The sequence below is a fragment of the Mauremys mutica genome, chromosome 21, assembly GCF_020497125.1.
Source record: "Mauremys mutica isolate MM-2020 ecotype Southern chromosome 21, ASM2049712v1, whole genome shotgun sequence".
Lineage (NCBI taxonomy): Eukaryota > Metazoa > Chordata > Testudines > Geoemydidae > Mauremys > Mauremys mutica.
This window is the reverse complement of record NC_059092.1, coordinates 16,729,056-16,749,688: the sequence shown is the minus strand read 5'-3', so window position 1 is coordinate 16,749,688 and position 20,633 is coordinate 16,729,056. Positions and strand designations below refer to the sequence as shown.

Here is a 20,633-nt window from a genome sequence, read left to right as displayed (position 1 = left end):
TCACAAGGGGGTTGTCTGGGCAGATGGGGTGCAGGAGACGTTTTGTTTTTTTTTTGCTGGGGGTGGGGGGGAATCCCAAGGTGGGATGAATCAGCCCTCAGCGGAGGGCCTGTGTGGTCACTCGACCAGCGTGGCCCCTTGCCCGTGGAAGCCAGGAGGTGTGACCCCCCCTCCCTTGCTCAGGCTCAGGTAGCGGAGCTGGAGCAGAGCCAGGCCCAGAGCCTGGTGGAGACGGCCACCCGCCACCGGCAGGAGCTGCAGCTGGAGGTCGAGCGGCTGCGCGGCTCCCAGCTGCAGGCGGAGCGCACGCTGGAGGCCAGGGAGCGAGCGCACAGGCAGCGCGTCAAGGGGCTGGAGGAGCAGGTGAGCTGCTGGAAATTGACTAGCCGCGAGCGAGCGCCCCTGCCGCCAGGGTCCCTACAGCGCCCCCTGCTGGGAGAGACTGGGCCTGGAGCAGCTGTAAGTTCCCCCAGCTCCCTTCCAGCTCCCGTCCTCCCGGATTCCTTTGCCTATTTGGGGAAATAGCCCCGAAATGCTGCTGCACCATCTGGCTCTGCCACGGCTTCGGGGGACCCCCTGTGCAGCCAAAGTACTGACTGGATCCCCCCCCCCTTTTTTTAATCCTCTCCACAGATCTCCACGCTGAAGGATCAGCTGCAGCAGGAGCTGCGGCGGTGCCAGACCCATTACTCTCACTCCTCCCTCCTCTCAGGGAACTAGGCTCCCTGCCTCTCCCTACCGTCACTGTGACCAAGGAGCCTTCAGTGCTAAGCACCCGCCGGCTTTATGCTGCAGCCCTGCGGCAGGGAAATTGGGTTTGTATAGAGGGGGGGATGCCCCTGCCATCACCCTCCCCATATGGCCCTGTGGATTCCTTGGGGGCTCAGACCTTTACAAAAGACCAGCACGCGCGCACGTTCCCCTGAGCGCGCATCGAGTCGGGCTGACATGGAATCGGGGAGCATCTCAGAGCTGCTAATTTGCCTTTACGGATACGATACGAATGGAAACTAATCAGTGACAACAGGCAGCCTGGGTCTGATTTTTCAGCAGCGCTGAGCACCCCCAGCTCAAAGCACAGTCCATTGGCGCTGGGGGTGCCCAGCGCTGGGCAATCAGGCCCCGGGTGGCCTTGCTCAGAAGCCACCTTCAATCCTTTTGTAGCATCTTTCCAATGGCGGGCGAATTGTTACACTGGATAGCAGCCCCCTTCCTTTTGAAGCGGAAGGTAACATTGGCTAGTAGTCAGAGCAGGGGAGTGAGGACTCCTGGGTTCTAGTCCTGATGTTGCTGCATCGTATGATTGCCTCACTCTGTGCCTCAGTTTCCCCATCTAATGCAGGGCTAACAATAGTGACCTCACAGAGGAATGCTGAGGCTTAACTAATTACCATGATGCGCTCTGAGATCCTCCGCTGGAAGGTGCTCTGCAATAGGGTTTTTCGTAAGCAATATTATTAAGTTTAATAGAAACAGTGGCTGCTTTGTCCAGAGGGTCATGCTGGCGGCTAACATTAAAAATGCAGCTCTGAAGGGGGGAGGGCATTCGCAGGCCGACGATTGAATACCCCTGGGTGACTCGAGTCAAAACGGGCTGTCACCAGTGAAATGGGTTTGCTGAGCGGTGTCATCCCGCTATTTCATTAACCCTAAAAGGCCCCTTTAAGCAAAAATATATTATGGGGGGGGGGTTGATTTAGGACCAAAAAAAAATCTACAACCAAACTGAACTAGGTCCTGCGAAACCAGCATTTGCCTTCTCAGCAAAGACGCTTCTGCCCCTCCATTTTTTTTAAAAACAGCACTTTCCTAAGCATCAGGAGAATGTATATTTGATACGTCATTTTCTACTGCAGTTTTTACTAGAGGTTTGGAAACTTTGTCCTAACTATGAGTATGAAACCTGCTTCTGCAGCTCTGGTTCATCCACTGTGTTGCCCAGAAGACCCATAACCCTTTGTAGAAAATGGGAGGCGGGAAGGTTTGTTTTTATCAAGGATTTGAGCTGGGTGCTCTGCTCTACCCTGGCCGTCCCCGTTTGTTTCCCTTAGAGCAGAGAAGGGTCAGTTTCACAGAACGCTAGTCTAAGCAGCTGTTGATTTTTGAACGGTTGCTCCTCCGTTCCAGGTGTTTTCTCCTCCTCTCCACTCGCCAACAGCCTCATGCTCTGCATGAGCATGTTGGCTGAGAACGTGCCCATCGTGTAGCTGTGTGTCCATTACCATCTCAGGGCCCCCGCTCCTCCCAGCATCCTGCTCACCCCCAGTGCCCGCACTGGGACGACACTGTCGTAAGCAATAGGTGCTCTAAGTACAACCTGAGCCGGTAGCTGCTTCCTGAAACCAGTAGGTGAACAGACTCCACCATCAGAGGTGTAGTAATTATTGGTGCCTGCCAAAGCCTAGTTTATTGCACGGCCAGTGAGCAGGGAGTGGAAAGCTGAACGCCCCTGAGACCCAGAAGAGCCAAGCTAACTGGGTTAGGAGGCACACTGAACCTGAAGACGTTCCTTTTCCCCAGTAGCAACGAGTTGAGCATTAGTGTCCCTTAGAGTTAGTGGCAGCCTGTGCATTTGATCCAGCCTTGGCGTCTAGTTCAAGAGCCAACTTGAGCACCGCTGGCTGAAAAGTTTTACCTTATTACAGGTAACACCAAGATCATCAGAATTTATTTTTCTCTACGTTGGGTTTGTGCATTTGACAGCACCGTGTGTTTAGTCAGTTTCACTGGGGGCCCTTGTTTTAGGGGTGGGAGTTTAAGATCGGAAAGTAGGATTGTTAAACATCAGCATCTGCCACATCATCACTCAGGTTTTCGAAACTGACCCGATTCCAGGTTGTCCCAGCCCCTCAGCCTCCTCCAGTGGCCCTTGGCTCTGCGGGTTAGGCCGATGAGCAGAGCTGTCTACGCTACTGCCAGCAGCATCGCTTCAGACTTCTCGGGTTGTGTGACCAAAGGGAAAAGCGGCTGCGGAAGCGCAGCTGTAAAATTAGAGCAGGAGAAGGAAATGCACCTAGTGGAAGTGGCTGTTGCAGGGAACTTTTCTCTGCTAACCCCTGGCCTGGCTTTCTTGGTCAGGTGACTAGAAAGGCACCGAGAGGCCTGGGAAGAAACTCTGCAGCAGGTGCCATGTTCTGATCTGAGCCCCCAGCACTCGTGTAATGGAACCCCCACTAGCACAGAGTTCTGCAGCCCCGCGGGCCAGTGCAGCTGGAAAGGGGGAAGCCAAACGAGCTCCATGGAGGCAGCGCAGGGCAGCCGTGAGCCTAGCATAAGCTGTTAAGCTAGCGCTTGGCCGGGCTTTCTAAGCAATCTGGGGCCCAGGAACGATGGGGGAACTAGGCTCTGGTCACTGGTTTAAAGTACAGTTCTGCTCTCAACCGAGCCGCTCAGCTCAGCTGTGCTCCGGTCCCACATCAGCTGCCCTCACTTTTGCTCTAGGCCCTGAGTCAACCTGGGCCCTTTCCCTCGCCTGCATCAGCACTAACGATTCTGCAGGGAACCCCACCCCGGCATCCATGTCCGGCCGTGCTCACTGAAGCAGGTGTAACTGATTGGCATTCAGCAAAGGGCTCTGCCGCTGCCCCAGGATGGGAGAAGGAAGCTGTAGCTTTCAGACTCTGTAAGCCCTGCAGGAGCCAACACTTCATAAAAAAAAAAAAACCCATCCACTAAAAAGCAGCAGCTGTTGCTCTTCGCACAGGAGGTGCTGTTCTGTGCGTGAGATCAGGCCCCTTTTAAAGCACTTTCAGGCTGTAGGTTTTCACACCTAGAAACATTCCTCTCCCAGCTGGTCTGTGACACTAAATGGAAAAGGCGCAGGCTGACTGTGCATAGCAGCAGCATGCAAGGAGGGTTTTATTGAAAGCCTGGTTCCTTAGCACAAGGTTTTTCTACAGATGGGTGGCTGGGTTTGTTTTTAAAGTGACCAAGTTTTCTACTAGCAATTCTTACTTTTCTTTTGTTCTCTCTTGTGTAACGATTAATCATGCCAGGAAGAGGGTTTTTTTTTTTTTTTTTTTTTTTTTTTTTTTATAGATTATATGGGTACTTTCTTGATGAATTTGGACATTGGAAATGTCAGCTCACCTCTCATTTGAAATCCCTGGTGGTCAGTTCGCTGTAAGCTGAGGCAATGGAAAGACCAACCAGGGAACTCTGTGTCTCTGAGTCAGACTTTTAAACATTTCCAAAGTTTGTATAAATGTTTTACAGAGGGATTTAAAAAAAATAAATAATAATCACACCACAGACAGGCCATTGCTCAGCCTGCCTCCCCGCCTTTGCTGTCAGGGACCAGCCCCCAGTCCAAAGTCACATTAAACAGGAAGAAAAAAGTGTGCCGACAGAGTGTGTGTGATTTCGTTTTCTCCTGTAGTAGGTTGCTGCCATTGGAATAGTATCAAAGGGCTGGTGGGGCACTCAAGAGCCAAACCTGGGCCTTACCCAGCAGCAGATTGATTCATGTTCATAAGTTATAAAGCCAGGAAGGATCTCCTGACTTAATTTGTGTTGGAGTTAAGGAGTAACTCTGTCACTGCTGTCATACAGATCCCCTCAGGCTACCGGTGAAACTGACAAGGATGGTCACTTTCAGGTTATGTCACCAGGTAGAGCTTGAATGTCTGGCTCCAGGAAACATACCGGCACTAGCTCTGATCAAGCCAGCATGCTAAAACTAGCAGTGTACCCACAGGGGTGGGATGGGGCAGCTGCCCCGAGTACAATCGAGCTGGGCCTATAGAGCCATACGTGGGCAGCTAGTCGAGCCTGTTGCTCCACTTCCATTTTTTGCACGTTCCCATGTAGACATCTATCCTCCTGCTGCTGCTGGGGAAGCTAGAGGCGAAGAGCTTGAAGCTAATGCTTCCTCCAGCGCTGTCTCAGGCCGGGGTGAGGGTCTCTAGGCTGGCAAGGAGGGAGTGTGGGCTCCTGCTTGGCCGCCAAGGGATTGAAGCGTACGGTAGAACCTCCGAACGGAGGTTGTCCGTGACTCTGAAGTGTTCCGAACTCAAACCAAAGCAGAGTTCAGGCTCCAGCTCTAGCAGCTGAGCCCTTCCCGGCCAGGGAAGGGGTGTGTGAAAGTGGCCTGGACACCAGCATTGCTCCTGCTCTGTCTCCAGCTGCCTTGGGCTGGTAGCCCCGGGGTCTTGGTGGAAGTGGCTGCCCTGTGCATGGGGGGGGGAAGGGGTTGGGACAGGCAGCCCAGATGCGCCTACCTTTGAGGTGCACGGGCCCAGGATTTGCTTTTTTTTTGGTCCCTGCTGCTGCCTGATTGGTTAGTTCCAGTTTCATGTGGGGTCCGGTTGACCAGCCCGTCCGTAACTCTGGCGTTCGTATCTCTGAGGTTCTACTGGAGTTAAACTGAAAGGCTGGAAGAGGAAAGGGGTTGCTGCAGCAGAAAGCACTAGGCTAATCCCTTCGCCTGACCAGGACTCTGGCATTTGGCGTCGGGACAACGTTCTCTGTGCTGGGGGGATTCTGCGGAAGCCGCAGTGCAAAGTATTTTCATAGCAAAGCAGGTGGCGGGACGACTGCTCCACGTTGCTGCTACGCTGCCCAAGCCACTGCCCAGCCCTGGCCGTTCCTCCCCCAGCTCAAGCCGCGAGGCTCAGTGGGGCCAGACGTGACCTTTTCGGGGTGTTTATTTTTTTTAAAACATTTGTTTTGTACAAAAAAAAAAAAGAGAAGGAATTATCCGTACAAAGCTACAGCGAATGCAAGCAAACCAGACCAGCCGAGGGGAATGCAGCGCTTTGGGGTCGCTCGAAGCCCTGGGAGCCAGGGGTACTGGAAAGGTCACCGCATGCAGTCAGGGTGACATCTCCAGCACTGGCCCAGTTTTTTTTTTAACAAGCTATTTAGCGGTTGCTGCACTCAGCATTGCTATTTAGGAGCCTAAATCTCTTTGTCAATGGGATTTAGGTTCCTAAATTATTTACGCACAGAAATGCTGAGCCCGGTAACCCTAAATACCTGGCTCGAAGGGCAGGAGGTAAGGGCACCCCTAGTTGGGTCAGGTATGGAGCTGCAAGAGTGACAGATGCCTGGCTTGGTGATGCAGAGACGGCCAATGATTTTTCAGCGGACGGCAAAGCTCCCCTGCAGGTGGTCGGACAAGGCCGGAGTGGTATGGGTGAGCTAGCACCCGTCTGAGGAAGCAGAGAGATGAAGGAGCAAGAGCACAGGGAAAAGGTTAAACTCCGCCGCTGAAAAGGGCTGACTTTGGCAAAGCACAGAGGGAGATGGTACAAGTGGCCTCTACCCACCTACCTGTGCAGCGTCTACCTCAAAAGAGGCATTTTCTTTCCAAGGAAGGAATGGCTTGGACCAGGTGGGAGCAGGCACCAGCATCGTCCCAGCTCAGCTGGTGCTCCAGGGCCTGAGTGGCTGAAGGTTGGCTGCAGTGGGCGGAAGTTATTTGCGCTGGCAGCTGACCTCTCTAGCCTGTCATCTCCCCAGTGGGATCCCAGGTCCCTGCACTGAGAACAGGCTTCTCCCGTCTCTGCAGCAGTACCCAAAGATGAAAGTGCCAGCTGTTAAAATACGCCCCGGGCTGCCTCTGGTGCAGAACGCCATACCCAGCTCAGACATCTTCAGCCGAGCCGCTGGTTCCCTCGCTGCAGTCGCAGTGGGGCAGGTAACAGGCAGTGTTCTCCTGACACGTGAGCAGAGGCGAATTGGGGCCTACGCCGAGCTGCCATTCAGCCCCTTGGCGCGTTCACAAGGAGACTGGGACATGGGGCAGAGTGTGTGGGGGGGAGGGGTGGGGGGGGCGCAGCAGGCAGAGCCCAGCTCCTGCAGCATTGTGGCAAGCTACAGCGTTGAACAAGCCTGGCACAACTTGGGGGCCAGATGGGCCCCCAAAAATAGACCCTTGGGCCAGCACGAGCTTCAAACTGCACCCTGGTCCAAACGAAGGAATTAAGCAGCCTCCACCGAATCCACTGGGAAGTCGGAGGAGGAGGAAGGCGAGACAAGGGCAACGGTCTAAGAAAGCACCAAAAGGGGGGCTGGGAGGAAGTGGGGGGAGCGACCAGAAATTCAGACAACTCCTTACTCTTGTTCTCTACGTATAAATCGAGCCAGCGGCCCGGCGGGGCTGGCCTGCACCAGCTGAGTCCAATCAGACTGCACTGGCTCAGCCAGCCCCTGCCGGTGACTCTTCCAATATAATAAAAAGTAATAAAACCCCCCCATAAAAAATCCCTATATTATGTGCACAAAATGGACTTCTATGCTGTTTCATGCACCATGTTTCCTTAGCACCATTGATTTCATGAGCACAATGACAATGTTATTCTACCGGGGCGGACGGAAGGTAGCTCCGGGGAGAGACCGTTCCTCTGGGTCGGCTTGGCCTGGCCTGGAGACAGCAGAATCGTGGCCTGTGCGTCTGCTGTGGCAGCCACCGTCCAGCCTTAGCAGCCGCCGCAGCTTCTGGCGCAGGAGGTAGCCATGGTCTGGCAGAGGCCACTGGTTGCCAGCACGCTGCATTTGGAGAACTTGTCGCGGCACAGGTCAGCTGTGGAGAGGAGGCGAAGAACCGTGAAGGAACAGGGCAGAGCTCGGGGGAATGGAGCACCAAGTTTCAGGGTTGTGTCAAAACTGAAAACCAGAACTCCAGAAAGTTTCTACAGCTGAAGATCTGTTTTTAATCCCTGTTCCCCCCGTCGGTCGGCCCCTCCTCCGGAGTGATTCGCTCCCACTGCCCAAGTGTAGGGTCCGCACCGGGTGTGAGCCAAGTCTCCCTCCGCCCGTTTTTGGAGAGCTGCCATTCAGCCAGCCTCCCGCTGCAATGGCCCCTCCCAGAGTCCTCCAGAGACCAGGCCATGCAGCTCAGCCCCAGGGGCTCCCAGCGCGTCACTTCCTTACCTCGGAGCAGCTCTTCGTGGGCACACACGGTACGGACACAGATTTCCTTGTTAATAACGTACACCCGTCGAAGGCTGAAAGGGAGACCAGAACGCAAGGCCTGAGACCCCCTGGACGTGGGGAATGGGGGAAGGGCTCTGTTCCCTGCCCGGGCTTGTGTCAAATTGGGCACGTTGTTGGGGGGGAGAATGAAATACCACAGCCAAGGGCTCTTTTTAATCACGTGTGCAGGGGTGTTGCTGCTGCCAGCAGCTGAGGCAGCAGCGACATGGGGCAGAACTCCTCCCCTCTATCACAGGGCCAGGGCTCGGGGCCCCGTGCGAAGGCGTTGGAGCACCACTGGCGCTCGGGTACCGCGTGGCGTCAGCTATGTCCCTACTAGCGCATGGCTGTCAGGGGAGGCTCACGCAAGGTCTGCCCCTCCACGCACACGTGTGTTACCATCAGTGGGTTGTGTATGTGGCCACGGGGCGCGTGAATGGGGCCACTCAAGCGATAAGCTCCGGTTCATTGGCTAGTGAGGACAAGTGTCACAAGCCACTGCCCACGGTTCATGTCACTGCGAACTCAGCGCAGCCCAGACAGAACTTTTTGTTTTAAATGCAAAACTGGGCCGGCCTATGGAAAAAAACCGGGCCTGGCCCTGCACCCAGGCCGTCCGTGCGGGTGCAGCCCTGCCCGCTGCTTACCTGTAGAAGCAGATCTCGTTCAGGCACTGCTTGCAGGGCTTGTGGACCGAGTAGAGCCTAGTGCAGGGATACTGCTCCTCCCGGCAATCTGCCCAACGAGAGAACACAGGCACTGGGGACGGAGCACTGGCACGGTAAACTGGCCGCGGACATCAGCCAAACTCTAGTGCAGCTGCTGTTGCTCTGGCATTGGTCCGAATGGGCAGTGCATGGCTCAGGGGGGAAGCTGAGAGGTAGGGATGAGTGTTTAACAGGGACCCACAATTTCATATAAGAGCCCTTGGGGGTCCCTTAACCCCTCCCTGAAGAGCAGCTTCTCCTGTTTCTTCTGCACTGGCTGCTGGTTCTGCAGCATGAGCCCAACTGGAGTTCTGACCAGTCTGGGGCAGCGGAGGGCTGGGAGGGGCGATCTTCCGTGGGCCCAGTCACCATCGCAGTGGGAGTGCCCTGCCAGGCCCATGCCAGTGCTGACTCGGACCTCCTGGTTCCCCAAGTTAATGAAGTGCCCCACAAGCAGAGTGGCGATGGAGTAGGAATGTCCTCTCTCTATTGCACTTTTCATCCCGTCGGATCCCAAACGACTGTACCCACGTGGCCAGGAATTGCTTTAAGGAGCAGTGAAATGCAGCCACTTCTAGGGTGGAGCAGCACAACTGTTTAAATAGCTCCACAGCTTAGGGCAGAAAGTGAAGAACTTTATCTCCCATGAAAACTGGACTGTGGGGGGAAGGACTTCAGGGAAGGAGAATTTAGTTACTGGAGCTGGCCAGCTGAGTTAACGCCTCTCCTCGGGTGGCAAGGTCTTTAATGAGCACAGTGGCCAGAACCTCAGCTTTAGAGGACACCTCCAAAGCACAACAGCGTCCCCTGCAGAATGCTGGGGCATTGACCCAGCTGTCAGAGGGGACTGCCCCTCCACTGCGTGAACGCCGGAGCCTTGCTTAGCTTGCAAACCCAGTTACTGGCATGGCAAAGTGCCCCGGGGGGTGGGGTGGTGTGTGCAGCTAGTATCTCAATGGTGACAGGGCAGGTGCTGCTACAGGGCTGCTCCCATGGGTGGGGCTTCACAAATAAAGCCCCTGCTGTGAAGACTGAACAAGCTAAAAGCCACATCTTGCAAGGGCCTTGAATTGCAGGGGCTGGAGGGGTAGTCAGCACTTGGCAGGAGCCAGGCGGCTAACACCTCGGGTGCTGCCAGCAGCCTGTGGCAGGGCCATCCAGCAGTTCCTGGAAAGCTGGCCTCCCTAGGCAGGGGCTCGGGAGTTCTCCGCCTCCTTTCGTTCAGCCTGCTGGCAAGCGCCGGGAGTAGGTCCAACCTGGAAGGTGATCTCGATTTTCCCTTTGGGAGGAGGAGGGGGAGAGGAAGCAGGAAAAATGTGATTTCATGACGCTGTGCCAGCGTGGGAGCGTTGTGCTGCGAGCAGCCGATCTGTGTTTAGCTTGGAGCGGAGCAGAGCGCCCCGCTCTCTGCACGCTTGGCAGGATCACTGGTGCTGGCCTGCGCTGTCCCTCCACCCCCACCCTGCAACGCTGGTTGGTTAGCCAGCTGCACATGCAGCAGCCCCGCAACACGTCACCAGGAGACGGCCGACTTCTAACCCCAGCTGCTCTCAGTAACGTGTCCACCCCCAACGGCTCAATGCTCCCAGTGGCGGAGCCAGATGGGGGCAACCCGAGTGATGAGTCAGTGGTGGCGGGCCGCAGAGCGAGCCTGCCCCACACTCACCCAGCAGCGTGGGCTCCCCATGCCAGGCGTTACAAACACCATACGGGTGTCATGATGGACAGGTAGCCGTGCCAAATTGGAGTGAGTGGCATTGCAATGTGGCGCATGGGGTCACAGCGCCATGGGGACCCCGGGCACCGTGTGCAATGCCCCGAGTGAGGAACTGGGGGCAGCCTGGCGGAACAGGAGTGGTCACTGCTGGGTGACTGCAGGGCCCCTAAAAGGCACCCCTCATACACCTAGAGGCCACTGGGGGGGGCTGTTCCCCACCCTCATTAGCTCTGCCACTGACTGTTCCCCTTACGCAAACAGATCCGCTTCCTAACCCCAAGGCAGAGCGGGAACCAGCTCGCAGCCGGCTAGAACCTGCAAGAGAAGGAAACTCCACGGGGCTTTGCAAACTCCGCTGGTTTGTGTCTAACTCTGGGGCAGGGACGGCAGACGGCATCGCAGGCAGAGTTTAGGGAGAAGGTGGAGGAGACCAGCCCCACTGCTCCTGAATCTGAGCATGACGGGGAGAGGGAGAAAGCAGGATTACGGAACAAATAAAGCAAAAGTCAAACAGGTGCACTGGAGTGAAAGCCAGAGAAATGCTGCTAAATGTAACAAGGTTCATTCGTAGCCGCCAGGGCTCCACCGGGCACCATGGCTTGGAAATCTATCCGCGCGGGAGGAAATCAAGGGAGACTTTGTGCTTTCTCGGGGGTCTGAACATTTTCTCCCCACGGAGGAGGGGTGCGCAGCACAGGGGATTTAAGCTACTCTCTGACATCAGTTAAAAAAAACAAGGGTCACCGAACGCATCAGCTGGAAGGGCCCGATCCTGCAATTCTGGGAGACACGCCGCTGGATTCAGCAGGGCTGCTCCCAGAAGGGAAGGCTGCAGGATCTGGTCCAAGGAGAGAACGCTCTGTCCCATCTACTCCCCTGCTTGTTAATGGCAGGTTCTCTCTCAGACTCTCGATCAAAGGCAGATTGGCTGATGTGTGGGAGGAGATGGGGTTTCTTACGCTGCGGGCAGACCTCAGACGATATGCTCGCGATCGAGCAATGGTGATCTGAAGGATTAGCAGGTACCAGGGTGGCCTCATTAACCCTCTGCTCAATTTAAAGCGTTTCCTGTAAGCGAAACGTCATCAGAGCTAGAAATGCACCAGGCAGCCCCTGCCAGCTGGAGAGAGCCTACAGCCCCGCTTCCCAGCTGCGGTGTCTCCTTCACATTCCACCCCAGGTTGTCCTGCCTGCGTGCTCGGGGTGGAGCGGGGAAAACCAGTGCCCTGGCTCCTCTCTGAGCTTGAGTGAGCAGCTTTTTCCACCTCCTTTAAACTTTCCAGCCGTGCCTCGTGCGGGCCCTTCCTCCCGCTTCAGGCAGCTGCAGTTCCCGGAGTCACCCTCCGGTTCCGAGAACAATGGGCTGCGGGTCTTACCAAGAGGTCCAGGTTCTGTGGGTTCGGTCTCGGGAAAATCTGGAGGGGAAAGACAATAGGTGGAGTTGAGAAAACAGCACCAGGCTGGGAATGGGCTGCAAACTGGTACAACTCATGCTCCTGGCTATCTAAGGTACATACAGGCCCCCTTGTTGTTCCAGCGTCTGAGCGCTTCACCAGCTCGGATGTACTGATCCTCACCACGCCCCGCCAGGCAGGGCGGGCCATTATCCCCATTGTGCAGATAGGGAACTGAGGCCCTGAGAAACCAAGGGACTTGCCCAGGGTCACACAGGTAGACTGTGGCAGAGTACACAGATCTGCCACGTCCCAGGCCAGTGCACTAACCACTGGGCCATTCTCCCTCTCTGGGATAGGTGCTACTGCCCAGGAAAGCAACACACACAGAGGACACTGTTTATCCTCTGTTCCACATTTAATCAGCTCCTCGGCCAGTGGACGGCAGCGGACGTACTGGCTACACTAGGACTACACCAGCTCCACAGCTAGGGTGACCAGGCAGGAAGTGGGCGGGTAATAGGAGCCTATATAAGACACAGCCCCAAAAATCGGGACTGTCCCTATAAAATCGGGACGTCTGGTCACCCTGGCCACACCGCACCTCGGGTTGGCGCTGGGATGATCTCCTGCTGGTTCTGTTGCTGGGACTGATACTGGAACTGCTCTTCAGGAGGGCGCTGGGTGACATCTGCAACGGAGAACAAGCATGTTCAGCTCAGACTAATTGGGCACCACCCGCTCCCACCCCTCCTGCCAAATGGGGCCAGAGACCCCAGCACTCTCCCTCCCCAGGAGCCTTGTTTCATTGGTCATTTTCCCCGGGAGCCTCATTTTGCAGTTTGGATCCTCCTCCGTTTCTTCCTTAATCCCGCAGTGACGTGTCAATGCCACATAGTAACTGGGGCAACACTGCACCATAAACCCCGCAGGCCTAGACCTTCCCTGCAAGATGAAGGCGACAGGGAAGCCAGGCTGGGACTGGCAGAATTCATGTCCCCAGCAAAGCACAATCATGCAGCCTCTGCGGCACGTTAGTTCCACTCCAGCCAGCGCCGGCCAGCTGCAGCAAACAGCTCAGAAGAGCAGCTGAGGGCTCCACAGAGAAAGCACTTACCTTGATAGTCATAGTAATCTTGATTGTCTAAAACAAAACAAAGCACAGAGAAAGGTCTCACTTTAGGAACAGCAAAGACCACCACAGCGTGTGGAAGAAGGAAACCAACCGCTCTTGTTCTGCACAAAACCTGTCTCGCCCAGTCAGCTCAGCGGTGGCCGCATCTCGCCTGGGATACGGACAGATTTCCTAATCCCAGGTGGGTGCATTTTACAGGCAATCCACCCTAGGGTTTACAAGCCTGCTCTGAGTTGCTGATCGCCCAAGTCAACGGGAGAGAGAAGTGATCAGCATCTCTGGGGAAAAAAAATCAGGGCATAAACTTTCACCCACGGCAGTATGGTTTGAGAGAGGCGATAGTAGGTCAAAATTTTCTAAAGCGACTAGCGGAATGATCAGGACACCATACTGAGGCCTAGTTTTCAGAGGTCAGGTGTCCAGCACTTTCTGAAAGATGTTTCAAGCTGGGTCCCCCCTCCAAAATCACTAGTCACTTTTGAAAATCTTGGCCATTAGTCTCTTCTGCTCATTTCCAGTGACTCTCCAGGGGGAATGTAAAATCCCAATAATTGTTTTTTTCCCAGAGGCCTGGACGACACTCCCTTGCAGTAACGTCTGAAAGACCCTGGCTGAGAGAGAGCAGTCACTGAAGGCATAACAGCTGCTGCCTTCGCCTGGGCTTTCAATGTACCACCAACACCAGCGGGTTGTAAAGTGCATTGGGCTATAAAGCACGTTGTGTTTAATTCAGCGACAGTCGCGGTACTGGGAGGCAACATATATAAACTTTTAACAAATCTTAGACTGATCGAGATTCATGGGCAGTGAATACACTTCTTGGAAGCAGCCTGGCAGAGTTCAGTTGCTATATTGCAATAATCATTTCCCTGAAATCTCGTGAGCTACTCTGAACAGGGGAAGTAGAAACCTGAGTTAGCCAAGCATCTGTTAATGGAATAAATGAGCTTTGCCAGATGGGAAAAGGCAGATTATTGTACTTGGGAGGACCCTAAGTTGTCCAACCTTCTCTATCAGCCAGGGGTGATCGTGGGCAGCATATCAGTTGTGAGTTTGTTGGGCGATGCGACAGTGAGAAACATTTAATACAGTTTAAAGGCAACAGCATCCGGGAACATAGAATCGGAGGTGCTTCTGTTTGTCTCTGGACACTTTGTTACCAGGGAGATGGTGACAAATCCTGCCCAGTCCAGTCACCTGCACTGAGATGACCCAGGGAGGTCCCTTCCACTCCTACAATCCTATAAATCAGAAGAGTTCAGTGAAGCGCATCAGACGTTACCAGGGACTGGTTTAGGGGGAAGTTTCATGGAGCGACACCTGTGGAGGGGCATTGGACCAGGGTTGGGAGGAGCTCTCTCTAAGGACCTGAAAGCTGTAAATATGAGGGAGGGAGAGGAAAGGGTTGGCGTGGGACAAACCGGAATGAAATTCAAAAAGGGGACATTCAGACTGAACATCAGGACAAAACCCTCCCAGGTGGCAAGATCTGTTAGGCGGTGAAGCCGTCTCACCGAGACACAGAAAGAGCAGGCGAGTGTGTGGAGGGATGGAGCGGGGAGAGATTAGATATGTGAAGCCACCAGGACCACTCACCTAACTGAGGGTCGTACTGGGAATACTGCAGCTGGTCGAGATAAGGAGGTCCTTCGAGATCGTACTGTCCCTGGGCCAGGAGCACTGCTGAGAACACACACAGGAGGGAGAAATCGTTGTCGTTTATTGAGTGATCAAAGTATCTGACCCTTTCAGAACTGCCCCCCCCTGCTCCCACTGCTTGTCCCGTCACTAATGGGCAGATACAGCATAAAAAAGCTGCCCCCACAAGCCAACATCCAGGTGTCTGTGAGTTCGATCCCCACCACACCCTCAGCAGCCCTGGGAGAGCCCCAATCCGCTGGCATAGCAAAGCTCTTGGAAATCAACAACTGGACTCCACGTGCATGTTCACACGAGGGTGGTCGTGGTCTGAACCCGACACCTTAGGGAGGCACGTGTGGTTCACCAGCCCCCCGGGGGGAATGCTGGACCAACAGCAATGCCCCCTTTGAGGGGGTGACGGGCTCAGTGCCTGGAAGCCGGCAGGCAGTGGCCTCCCTGCACTGCTTTGACAATGGGCCCTTCGCTACCTCCTGAGAGTTTCATTGTCAGGGCTCGGCCGCATGAAGAGCTGACGTGATGCCCAGCCCCGGGATCGCCAGCGTTTGTCTCCACGCCGCATGGCTGGCCGCTGTTCCTGGCAGCCGGGAAGGTCGGCCCAGTCGCTGTGATTGCCCCTTGTCAGGGTGTGGCCAGGGCCGGCTGCAGAGCAGGAATTCTCGGGCGAGGACTCTGGGTTGACCCAAACAGCACCCGACAGGGCCGGATTAACCTTGTGTGGGCCCCCCTGGGGGCAGTGGAGCACGGAGCAGGGCGGGGGTGTGAGGGGGTTGGTGCCCAGAGCAAGGGACCGGCCAGGGCATGACATGGCAGGGGCAGCCCTGCTCCGCCCAGCCCAGCCTGAGGGCACTAGTTACAAACCCGCAGTTGCCAGTTGCACAATGGTCAGCATCTGCCAGCCTGCCCCAGGCTGCCCCATACATCCTCCCCCGCCCCGATTCCCTATGGCCAGAGCCCCCCTAGACCCACTATGCCCAGCGCCCCCCCAGCTCCTGCCACACCACCACCCCTGCCCCTCGCTGCCCACAGCACGACCACAACTGCCCAGCACCCCCCCACTGCCCCAACACACACAGATCTCTGCCCCCTCACAGCCCAGCACCCCCGCCTAGGCCCTCCAGAGACACCCGCACTCACCGGCCCTGCTGGGAGGCGACTGTCTGCTGGGCTGAGCCGGCAGCGCGGCCAGGGCCGGTCCCAGGGCCGGGAATCGCTCCGGCTCCCCAGAGGGGCGCGATCAGCCAGGCCAGGACCTGCCCCTGCCCCGGCCGGGCTCCCTCAGGACCCACTTGCTTGGAGGGGCCCAACCAATCCCCCCACACTATCCGCCCCCCCAGACTGAGGCTGGCCAGGCTTCTGCACCACTCCCAGGCGGCTCAGCTCCAGGGAGACAGGTGGGGCCCCCCAGGCGGTGGGAAGCCCGGAGCTGGAGGTGCACTGGGGGCCGGCCAGGGGCTGAGAGGAGCTGGAGGGTGAGGCCAGGAGGTGGAGAGGAGCCCTCGGCGAGAGGAGCAAATGGTGGGGGGCCGGGGGGGAGCCAGGGGCTGGCGGGGTCTTGGGGCGCAGTGCAGGCAGAGCAGGACGGGGCCCCTTCTGAGCATGGTGCCACTGCCCGTACCGTACACAAAGGAGCAGCAGCCTGAGCGAGGCGGCGAGGCGGATACATTTACCTGCCCCACGATGGCTCTACTGAAGCAGCCTCGACTAGCGTGAGCCGAACTCCCATAGCGGCGACCCCGAAGGCTGCACAGCGCATTGACTGAGCTACACGGGCCAGGACTCTCCGTCTCCGTCTCCGCGATTTAGAGCGGATCAGGTGCACGGACTGTGGAGTGCCCCCCCCGGACAGGAATCACCCCCCCTGGACAGGGACTCGTGGGGGTCCTGGGAGAATGTGCTTGGCACTGGGTGGAGGCATTGTCCTGCCTCAAACATCCTCCTCCTCACTGCAAGTGGGAACTTTACGAGGCCTCAGATTAGCCAAGAGCGTGAGCGTTTAGAACCAGCTGTGAGCCACCACCTCTCGGATGGTGCGTCCAGCCGCGTACGCAAGCACTAGGATTAGGGTTGCCAGTTTCGGGCGTGTTCCTGGAGATTTCATCCCATGACATAATCTTTAATTAAAGATTAATCTTTAATTCCTGGAGACGCCAATCCTGCAGGGCTGGCAACCCTAACTAGGGTGCGAGCTACAGAGAGACAGCGCAAACGATGGCCACGCACTCCCGCAGGGACCTCAGAGAGCACAAAAAGTGCTAGGTCCCGAAATCAGCACACGAATGATCTCAAGCGTGGGGCAGGCCTGCAAAGCGAGGGAGCTGCTCCTGAGCCTGGTCCCTCGCCTTTCCTACACCCACAGCAAGGGCTGGTGCCTGGCGCTGGCTGGCAGCTTGGTAAATCTGGCTTGTCGAGCACAAGTTCAGGGAGCGTATTGGAAACGGGCGTCCCCCGCCGAGGTGCACAGACAGTCACCTCATTCTGTGACCGGACTGACAGCCCAATGGATCTACGTGCAGCGGGATCCACGTTCAAAGCACAGTGGGGTCCAATCTGGGCTGAGCTACCAACACTGCCGGATGCGCAGCAAAGTGGACATTTAAGGTCCTCTCCCCTGGATGTGCAGAGCCCGTGTCGCACCCAAGCCCCCCGATGGGGTACCCACGTCCAGATGGGAACATACCCCCGAACCTAGTGTGCTTATGGGACGCATGCACGCTAGTCTCTTCAGCCATTGCACTCCAATGCAGAGAGGAAAGCAGATGCACTGGAAGTCGAGGGCTTTGCAAATGAAGCAGGAAATTGAGACATGTCTCCCTCCAGCTGGAAGTCACTGAGTGAACAAGAGCTCCTCGACCCCGCTGCAAGGTCGGTATCCACAAAGCAGCAGACGGCAGAGGAAGGAGAAGAGCTGGCTTAGGTCCCGAAAGAGCAACAGCCGAACATGACTCCAGGCCAGGTAAAAACCCCAGACCTCGTAATAAGCTGTAAGAGCCGAATCACTGCTCAGCACCCACTGTTTCCCCGCGTCCATCTTCAGGCCCCACCCGCCCCTCATGAAGCCTGGAAATTCCCACAGGGAATCTCCTCCCTGTCACACACACTTCAGACACGGGCTGAACGTCCAGTGGAGAGCACACACCCAGCCATGGGCAGCGCATGAACACCCCCTATGGGGGGGGCTAGTCCCCCAGGCCTGCCCCTTCTGCCTGAGGTCCTGCCCCCTCACCCACGCCCTCCCACCGCGGCTGGAGGAGCCCCCACCAAACCTGCTCAACCCCCAGGCCGCCTTCCAGCCCCTGAGCGTCAGCCTGACCCCCAAAGCAACCGGCTAGCCGAGCCCCAGCTCCAGGCTACCAGCCCGAGCTGAGGCCCTGCCGGCTTCAGGGGGAAGAGGGGGGTGTCAGGGCAGGGCCTCCCCTGGCCTATGAGACCCGCCGTCCAGGCATTCAGCCTTCCCAGGTGCCCACCTGGTTGCCATCCTTGTGAACCCAAACACTACGCTGCTTGCCACAGCTGCCACTGATCATCTGAGGCCTAGCTCTGCCTGTGGCAGCGAGAGCCCAAGTGTAGACAGGCCTCCGGGACCACAGGTATTTTATAGACCTGCCAGGTTCAGCTGACATGATGGTGAAAATGCTCGAGTGCCGTCTACACTAGTGCTCCTGCTGGGGGGGGGGGGGGGGGATGCCCCAACAAGATTTCCCTGATAGAACACACACGAGAGCTGGTCAAAACAATGTTGTCAAAAGCTTCCTAGGGAATGTACGGGTCTGACGAAACGTTCATGGAGATTTCACAGGTCCGGGCTGGAATTTCTGGTCTAAACCAGAGAGAGAAAGAGCCAGCTTAGCCGATGGCATGGTAGGGCACTCACCTGGGATATGACTCCCTCATCCCAGTGTGTGGGTGATGGGGAACTTTGAAAGCACTCGGTTTCGTCCCAATGTGGAATGGGAACATTTTTTAAAATCTCAAAAGCGTTCATGGGATGGTAAATCGGTTTCCTCTCCAGCTCCCATGTGCTCACAGCCTTAAAGTGACACCGAGTTAAAAAGCACGTTCTTTCACAAACTCTACGTGAGGTTACGCCGAACATTTACTGCCTATTTCTCACCGTTAATGCGACTGCTTCTTTCAGGTTCACTCAAGGATCAGATAAACTGGCTGGTTTCACTTGCTGGAGCTCATGTAATAGCACGAGGCTGCAAATGCTGCCAGGGAATGGGGGTCTCTCCAAGCCCAAAACATAATGAAGCAATCAGACTATTTGAAGAAATTCAGAGAAATGTTTCTGGCGCCCTTTGACTTTGCAGAAGGTTTGAACAGCAACTCTGTGCGCTGAGAGCAATCCACAAGCATACAGGGAGACTCAGGGGAGCTGCAGTCTATCCCTGACTCTACCACTGCTGGGAGAGCTTGGATCTGGCATGGCCCCCACTCTGTGCCTCAGTTTCCCCATCTGTAAAGTGAGGGTAACACTCCTGGCCTCCTTTGTAAAACACTTTGAGAGCTACTGATGGAAAGCGACAGATGTGCACCAGGGTCACTATTAACACATTTTAAAACCGTGGTGTAGGCAGGACAAGATGCGTCAGCTGGTTCATCGAACCATAGAAACGTACGGCTGGACGAGGTCACCAAGGACCAAGTAAACCCAGACCATCCCTGGCAGGCGTTTGTCCAACCTGTTCTTAGAAACCTCCAGCGACAGGGATTCCATGGCCTCCCTAGGTAACCTCTTCCACTGCCTATCTGTCCTTGTAAATTGGAAGCGATTCCCCAGCAGGGGAGCCCTGACTACTCTAGGGTTTAAAACCATGTTCGCTAAAAGGTTTTAGCTAATCTGTTTAAACCCCCTTTCCCCCTCTCTATCCTAGTCTAGACACATACTGTCTGTACATGACAGATTCTTCCTAACAGCAGAGATTGTGCCTTTGTTGCCTGGACAACACTTATGCATCGGATTTAACTGCTGAGACGTTTCGGCAGGTTTCACACATTTTATGCTCCACAGCTGTTATCTCTTGACAATGGCAGATTCAGGTCTAGAGAAGCATGAGAACAACTGCAGTGTTGCCAACTCTTGTGATACTGGATTTAAAAGTCCCAAGCTCCTGGAGTCATGTGAATGTATGAGCATCTCAACTTTCATTTAAAAAAAAAGTTTCTAGCATTCATGGGTATGGAGAAAAGCTTGCAAATACCAACCAGGTGCATCCAAAAGGCTCACAAACCAGAAGGGGGTGTTTTCTTCCCTTCCTTTCCCAACATGTATTTTCTTAAATCTCATAATTTTAAAGCAAATCTCATGATTTTGGGGGTTGGACCAATGTTTTTTTTTTTTTTTAACACTTGGGATTGGGGATACTGAAGCTACGTCCTACGTTGTAGATGCTGCTTCTAGCACAGAGTGGGGCTGGCATTGGTTTGGTACCAGTGTTCCCTTGCGTGACAGACACACTCATCAAGAGATGAGCCATCAGACCCTTCTGAGGATGGGTCTTTGCAAGGGGTCGGACTCCATGAATGACTAGGGCACCCCCCTGCTCACAGCCTAGGATTTACCTAACACTCACAAAGGGAATCTGTCCAAACCCTACACGGAGAAGGGTCCAGACTCAGCTGTACCCAGAAACTCATTCTCACCCAGCTGCACCCGAGAGGCCAGTTTTCCATCTTTCCCCTGCAGTAACCCGCAGGCTATCACAACTAGAGCTCTGCTGGGCAGGGATTGCTCCTGGGACAAGGTGAGGAGGAGTAATGGAGGTTAACTATAGGCCGTATTTGGGAATGACTCTCAGTTGACAACAGATGTGCGCCACAAGATCCCCCCCCATTTCTCCCAGACTCTGGTCCTTAACTGGGTTGAGAATGAGTTGGTCATTAGTGTAGACAGGAGCAAACTGGTTTCAACCCCAGCTGGGGAGATGGGCAGGGGGCTTGTGAATGAAAGCACTCGTCACCCATGGCTAATGTAGCCAGGGTCTGACTACAACTCCTCTCAGCCCGGGACGGCGTTCCAGGATCAGTCCATGAAAACATTTCCAGGAACACACAGTTTTATAAACAACAACAAAAATTAAATGAATGGGCAAGAGATTGTG

At 55.4% G+C, this 20,633-nt stretch overlaps 2 protein-coding genes across 13 annotated transcripts in view; one reads left to right on the top strand and one right to left on the bottom strand.

Annotated features, from left to right (window-relative positions):
- Window positions 1-981, top strand: part of CROCC (ciliary rootlet coiled-coil, rootletin) — a 76,469-nt gene extending 75,488 nt beyond the window's left edge. For 7 of the 9 annotated variants that reach the window (XM_044996360.1, XM_044996356.1, XM_044996358.1 and 4 more), the window contains 2 exons: window positions 184-459; window positions 634-981. In XM_044996360.1, coding sequence (XP_044852295.1) covers window positions 184-459; window positions 634-720 — 363 coding nt within the window. In that variant the 3' untranslated portion in view covers window positions 721-981. The remainder of the gene's footprint in view (window positions 1-183; window positions 460-633) is intronic. The other 2 variants (XM_044996357.1, XM_044996359.1) reach the window with 2 other exon arrangements.
- Window positions 982-5,497: 4,516 nt separating this feature from the next.
- Window positions 5,498-20,633, bottom strand: part of MFAP2 (microfibril associated protein 2) — a 31,014-nt gene continuing 15,878 nt past the window's right edge. For 2 of the 4 annotated variants that reach the window (XM_044996367.1, XM_044996365.1), the window contains exons 3-9: window positions 14,467-14,553; window positions 12,853-12,879; window positions 12,340-12,426; window positions 11,718-11,756; window positions 8,565-8,652; window positions 7,876-7,949; window positions 5,498-7,525 (exon numbers count right to left, since the gene is read on the bottom strand). In XM_044996367.1, coding sequence (XP_044852302.1) covers window positions 7,422-7,525; window positions 7,876-7,949; window positions 8,565-8,652; window positions 11,718-11,756; window positions 12,340-12,426; window positions 12,853-12,879; window positions 14,467-14,553 — 506 coding nt within the window. In that variant the 3' untranslated portion in view covers window positions 5,498-7,421. The remainder of the gene's footprint in view (window positions 7,526-7,875; window positions 7,950-8,564; window positions 8,653-11,717; window positions 11,757-12,339; window positions 12,427-12,852; window positions 12,880-14,466; window positions 14,554-20,633) is intronic. The other 2 variants (XM_044996368.1, XM_044996366.1) reach the window with 1 other exon arrangement.